The sequence below is a fragment of the Pelophylax lessonae genome (genome assembly GCF_965119305.1).
Source record: "Pelophylax lessonae genome assembly, chromosome: 1".
In the NCBI taxonomy this organism is placed as follows: domain Eukaryota; kingdom Metazoa; phylum Chordata; class Amphibia; order Anura; family Ranidae; genus Pelophylax; species Pelophylax lessonae.
The window spans coordinates 35,277,044-35,283,043 of NC_138768.1; the positions used below are offsets into that span (position 1 = coordinate 35,277,044).

General features: G+C 44.1%; 1 protein-coding gene across 1 annotated transcript in view; it reads left to right on the plus strand.

Moving 5' to 3' along the window:
- The window catches only part of DCAF12 (DDB1 and CUL4 associated factor 12), a 45,347-nt gene extending 41,348 nt beyond the window's left edge, over positions 1–3,999 (plus strand). Inside the window, exon 9 of the mRNA XM_082243323.1 lies at positions 2,937–3,999. Within this exon, the coding sequence (XP_082099449.1) occupies positions 2,937–3,095 (159 nt within the window). The 3' untranslated portion in view covers positions 3,096–3,999. The remainder of the gene's footprint in view (positions 1–2,936) is intronic.
- Positions 4,000–6,000: the final 2,001 nt, after the last annotated feature.

A 6,000-nucleotide genomic window follows, 5' to 3' on the forward strand; every position in this document is an offset into this window, starting at 1 on the left:
AATCGGATCTGGCTGAGCCGGGGAACAAGAGTCCCTGATATGGTGGCTTCGTGCTTCGGTTGGGCAAATCCTTCCTTCCTTCCTTCCTTCCTTCCTCCCCTTTGTATTGGACAGATGTCACCATGTATGCCAGCCTGTCCGGCTGGGGAGGCATCCTCTGCAAAATTTCTGCTCAGGGGGTCTGGACACTGGAAGAGTCCAGACTACCGATCAATGTCTTGATACTCCCAAGCGATCAGACTGTGTGCCTGGAACATTGGATGGATCGTCTTCAGGGATGTCCAGTGTGCATTCAATCGGACAATGCCAGGGCCGTGGCTTATGTCAATCACCAGGGGGGCACAAGAAGTGTCCTGGCGGCTTTGGAGGTAGCCAGCATTCTAAGGTTTTGGTTGTGCTCCTGTTTACCTGGTTGGCTATAGTTAACCTTGGGAATTTTGTTTTCCTGTTCCCACACCTCATGTTGAACACTGCTTTGGGACGTCCGAATGGTTAAGAAGATCAGGAGCTGTGTCCGTCAGTGAACTTAAGAGAAAATGGGTTTTTTGACTTGAAGTAAAATCCATTTCTCATGATGTTCATTGACGGACACGGCACCCACCCCTCTGTGGTATTGTATTTCTTCTGACACTGCTTGTAACAAAACTGAGTAGCTATAGCAGAGAGAGGAAGTATACCACCTGGGACTCCCCATAGGCATAGCCAGACTTTTTTTTTTTTTTCTGCCTAGTGTCCTACTTCTGTAGGGGGCAGTATAACCCAATGGTTAAGAAGATCAGGAGCTGGGTCTGTAAATGAAAATCTGAGAAATGGATTTGACTGTAAGTCAAAAATCCATTTTTTTTTTTTTTTTTTCTTAGTGTGCCAGAAAAAAATTGTGTAAATAATTTTTCCCCTTCACTGATGTTCGCTAATGAGGCTGCACTGATGAGTAGCCACTAATATATGCAGACATGATGGGCACTGATAGTGACCCTGATGAGCAGCACTGATAGGCGGCAATGAGGGGGGGCACTTATGGGCAGCACTGATAGGCCGCACTAATGGGAACTGATCCGAACTGATGGGTGGCACTGAAAAGCAGCACTCATTGGCATAACTGATGGGCACAGACTGGTGTCACTGAGTACAGAGTGGCATCACTGATCAGTGCCCTGATTACCTTTACACACATTCCCTGTAAGGAGATGCCGTTTTTCAGCTCTCCTCACCTCACACTCTGTCAGTGTGAGACAGGAAAAGCTGAAAAAAAGGCACTTCCTTGTTTACCCATGTGAGCGGCTGTGTCCAATCACAGCACATCACAAGTAAAGAACCGCGGCCCCATCTCTTTGCCGAGATCAGGGTCGTGTCGTGTCCCAGGAACTGCTGCTTCATATGACCTCATCCCAGAACAAGAGGGGTGTGTGTTCTTGCCCTCTGCTCAGGTCTCAGATTACACTCAGCTGTGTTGGGGCTTGACATCAGATCCTTGCCCCTTTCCTTCTGACAATCAGAAATGCTGTGTAAACTATGAACTTTGATCAGCTGTGGATAAGCGAAGACTGCAGATAAACATGTATAGCTTATGTAGTGGGATTTGTTTAATTTATGTATTTCACCTGAGGCCAGTCACTTCACTTAGTATATGTCGTTTGCAATGTAGTTTGCAATCACTTTAAAGTGGAACTTGAGGGTGAAAAATTGGCATAGTGGGGGAGATTTAATAAAACTGGTGCAGCTCTGTATAGAAACCAATCTGCTTTTAAGTTTTATTGTCAAAGCCTAAAGTGATGATATTAAAGGCTCATGTATGTGTTTGTGTGTTTTTTTTTTTTTTTATACAATTTTGCAAATAGGTCATGTTTCTTCTTCACTGGGGTGCGCTGATGAAGCCGCGCTGGTGATCAGTATAAAATGTCCCCTGTAACTGGAAAGTCGGTTATCGGATTTCCTTTTCTCAGACACTGACTGGGCTGAGTAAAGGAAACTTCGATAACCAGCATTTGTTTACATGTGATCAGCTGTGATTGGACACAGCTAATCACATGGTAAAGATCCTGGGTCATTGGCTCTTTACCCTGATCAATGATTTCTGTGTCTGAGGGACACATTTGCTCACCGCATTGTGTGCATGCACATTGACAGGGGGAGGATGTCATATGACGTCCACCTCGTAGCAGTGATGGTGAACATTGGCAGATGTTTTGGAACTGCATTTCCCATGATGCTTAACTACTGTCCAGAGTGCATGGACATGGGACATGTAGTTCCAAAACGTGGGTGCCAAGGTTCGCCATCACTGACCTAGAGGGAAGAAAGGTCTGCCCAGCTGTCATTCTGCTATAGGCTGGGCGGGAACTGGTTGAGCAAATGTCATAAAGTGCATCTGGAAAGTGTTCACAGCTCTTCCCTTTTCCACATTTTATGCTACAGCCTTATTCCAAAATTGATTAAATTCATTATTTTCCTCCAAATTCTGAAAGAAGTTTGTTTGAAATTTAATTAAAAATAAAAAAAGGAAAAAAAAAAATTACATGTACATAAGTATTCACAGCCTTTGCTTCATTCTTTGTTGAAGCACCTTTGGCACCAATTACAGCCTCAAATCTTTTTGAGTATGATGCTACAAGCCACTTTGAAAGAGCTCTAGCATTGCTATGTGTGCACTCGTGTGTGCTCACTCCTGAGCCTCCTCTGTGTGTCTTATGGACCTAAACACCCCCCCCCCCCCCCCCGGGACCTCTTTACTGTCTGTGATTGACAGGTAATGAGCTCCTGCTACTGTGTCTCAGCCAATGAGGACAGGGAGATCGGGGAGAGATTTTCTTTACTTGAAGAATTTCTTAAATGAGCAAAAACATGGGGAAATGTGAAATGTATATACAGTATTTTTGTTTGCCCTGACATACACCTGTAGTAGGTGAACTGACTTTGCCCCTATTCTCTTCTCACAGAACCATAACGACATGTGGAGGAACTACTTCTCTGACATTGACTGCTGCCCAAATGCTGTTTACACCCACTGCTATGACTCGTCTGGAACGAAGCTCTTCGTAGCAGGTGGTCCTCTGCCAACGGGTCTTCACGGAAACTACGCTGGCCTCTGGAGCTAGTGAATGCAGCCCAAAAGAAACTGAGGCTGCCAATTGCCCCCTCCCTTGCTGGAGGGCAGAGACCAGAATAAAGGGGGCCCCACTTAAGTGACTCCTGCCCAGAGTTTTTATTTTTATTTTTTTTCTTTGTTTTGTCAAGACGATGCTTTATTCGAAGATGTTGGTCATCCAATTTTGTCTTAAAATGAATCAAAGCTTTTACAAAAAAAAAAAATGCTTCTTTTTAAGAAGTTTTCTTTTACCTAAATTTGAGATACTTTAACACAGTCTTAAGATCCTTCCCTTTTTTTTTTTTTTTTTTTTTTTTAATAAAGCTGCAGTCCCTCCTTTCTCTGAGAAACGGGCCTTTGCAGGAGGGAATGTCTGAAGTGTCGGACACTCTCAGAACCGTCACCGTTGTTGTGGCTGCTGCCTTGCCAGGTACTCCTCCAGTAATATCAAACGCTCTCCCAATTTTTGTCACCAGCACTCTGTATTTGTACAGCACCTGAGATCAGGAATACTCCAGAACATTCCAGCCAGAAGGACCCAGGCCATGACCACTTTGACATACACGGTCAGGTCCAGAAATGACTGCAGCTCCACACTAAACCAGCTTGGCCTCTGTAATTAGTTGTGGACAGATTCATTAGGTGGACACTACTGGGTTTTCTGTGAAAATCCAGAGAGATATTATGTATGTGTGTGTGTAAGTACATGCGTGTGTGAGAGTACTTTTTGTGCTGAGTACATTACATAACTTGGAGTGAAAAAAAATTAGGTCATAAACATTATTGGTAAAAAAAAAAAATCTTTATCCATTAGGTCCTGCTTGGAGGACTTTTGTTTTATCTTTTTTTTTTTTAAATGTAAAGAATTCTAACAAAACTGTATAATGAGAGCATTGAACCAATAAATCTTAAACCATATGTGAATGATGGGCTTAAATTTTGTGATGAGAAAATCCCAAATCCATATTCCATTGTGTTAATATCAAATGAAAACATTCTATCTTATTGGGAACATGTTGAAATGTTAATTGTGCCTAAATAATACCTTTAAAAATGTAACCTTTTGTCTTTATGTTCCTCTTGAAAATGACAGTACATATCCACTCCTGTTCAGTAGCCTATATTTCTGCAGTGTGAGGTCTACTTCGGCACTGTTGGTTCTGACTATTGGTCCCAGCACATTTTGCATTGGGAGTTTGTGATGTCACTATTGTGCTGCTCGTTTGTTCTCCTTGCTGTAGAAGAAGCTGCACCTGAGGACCTGCAGTGCAAGGATTCCCCTGCTTCTGCTTCATCCGTTCTGTGGATCTGCACTTCCTCTTTCCTGCAGCTTCTTTTATTTTATTTTTTTTCCCCCAACCAGTCATCCACTCACCAGCCTTTGGATGGGACGCTGTGACATAAGGAAGCAAAGCCCTGCCCTCTACCAAGATGGCCACCTCCACACACCATGCAGAAGGAGGCAATAATGGGGAAAAGATTAGCTGCAGGGAGACCAGGCTATCCTGGTGTCTAGTCCTTTTGTATTCTGAAAAGAAAAACTTCCACAGTAAGTGCCGGTTCACACTAGGTCGCTCCGACTTCAGGGGCGACCTGTGAAGTCGCGTGCACCGCGACTTCGGCGCAACTTGCACCGACTTCATATAATGAATGTCTATGCAAGTCACTCCGAGGTCGCCCCGAAGTAGTACAGGACCCTTTTTCTAAGTCGGAGCGACTTGTGTCGCTCTTATTAGAACGGGTCCTGTAGCACTGCATGGACCGCGACTTGTCAGGCTGTCAAGTCGCGGTAGTGTGAATGGACACTTAAGGTCTTCTTTAAACGCCACAGTATCATTTTTTTACCCATATTTATTGATCTTTGTTTAAAGTATTTTCCTCCTACTTGTATTTTTTTCTCTCATTTTTACAGTGTAGTTGTCCATTTTGTATTTGTGCTGTCCACTTTTGCCTTACAGTGGACCAAAAAAAAATGAAGTTGAACTATTTTTTCCAATGCCACACCTCACAAAAGTGTATCATGGTGTACTGCGGCTTAGGCGCATTGGGGGTGTGTTCCTTTCCTGCAGTGGGGTGCCATTCTAAAGGCACACGTGCCAATGCATGGCTGTGAGGCCAATCTTAAAGCGGTTGTATCGTCACAAAAAAAAGAAAAACAAACCCTGCAGGACAAAGGCATAATGAGCTAGTATGCACCGCATTCTAGCTCATTATGAAATACTTACCTTAGAACGAAGCCTCGACGCGGTCACCCAGACACCGCTGAGAGAGCTGTCATGTTCCTGCGCCGTCTCTTCAGGGTTCGGCAGCTCCGGCGCTGTGAGTGGCCAGAGCCGCGATTACGTGACTCCCGCGCATGTGTCAGCGGCTGCTTGCAGGGTGAATAGCTCCTGAACCGTTCAGGTTAGGAGATATTCATTTTGCCTACAGGTAAGCCTTATTATAGGCTTACTTGTAGGTAACAGTTAAGTATACTCCGATACTACCATTTTAAATATCTAAATGTTTCAAAGATAGTACAGATTTACAGTGGATATAAAAAGTCTACATACCCATGTTAAAATTTCAGGTTTCTGTGATGTAAAAAAAATGAGACCAAGAAAAATCGTTTCAGAACTTTTTATAAACTGTACACCTCAGAGGGGTGGTTGGGCTTAATGTAAGCATGCCCTTGACTCCCCTATGCTCCCTCATCCTGTTGGACTGATCAACTGTGCTGATTGGCATGTGCTGTGGATGCAGAGATGGGGAGAGAGGAGGAAATAGAGTTTATCCTGTGTGAGCTGGTAGAGCTTGGGATGCTGTGTTGGTGGCGACTATTGAAGTGGAGCCTGGAAGTATTGTGCTGCCCGGAGGAGTGCTGAGAGGGGGAGACAGACTGTCTGGTCGACTGAACGCTGTGTGGAAGAGGGTGA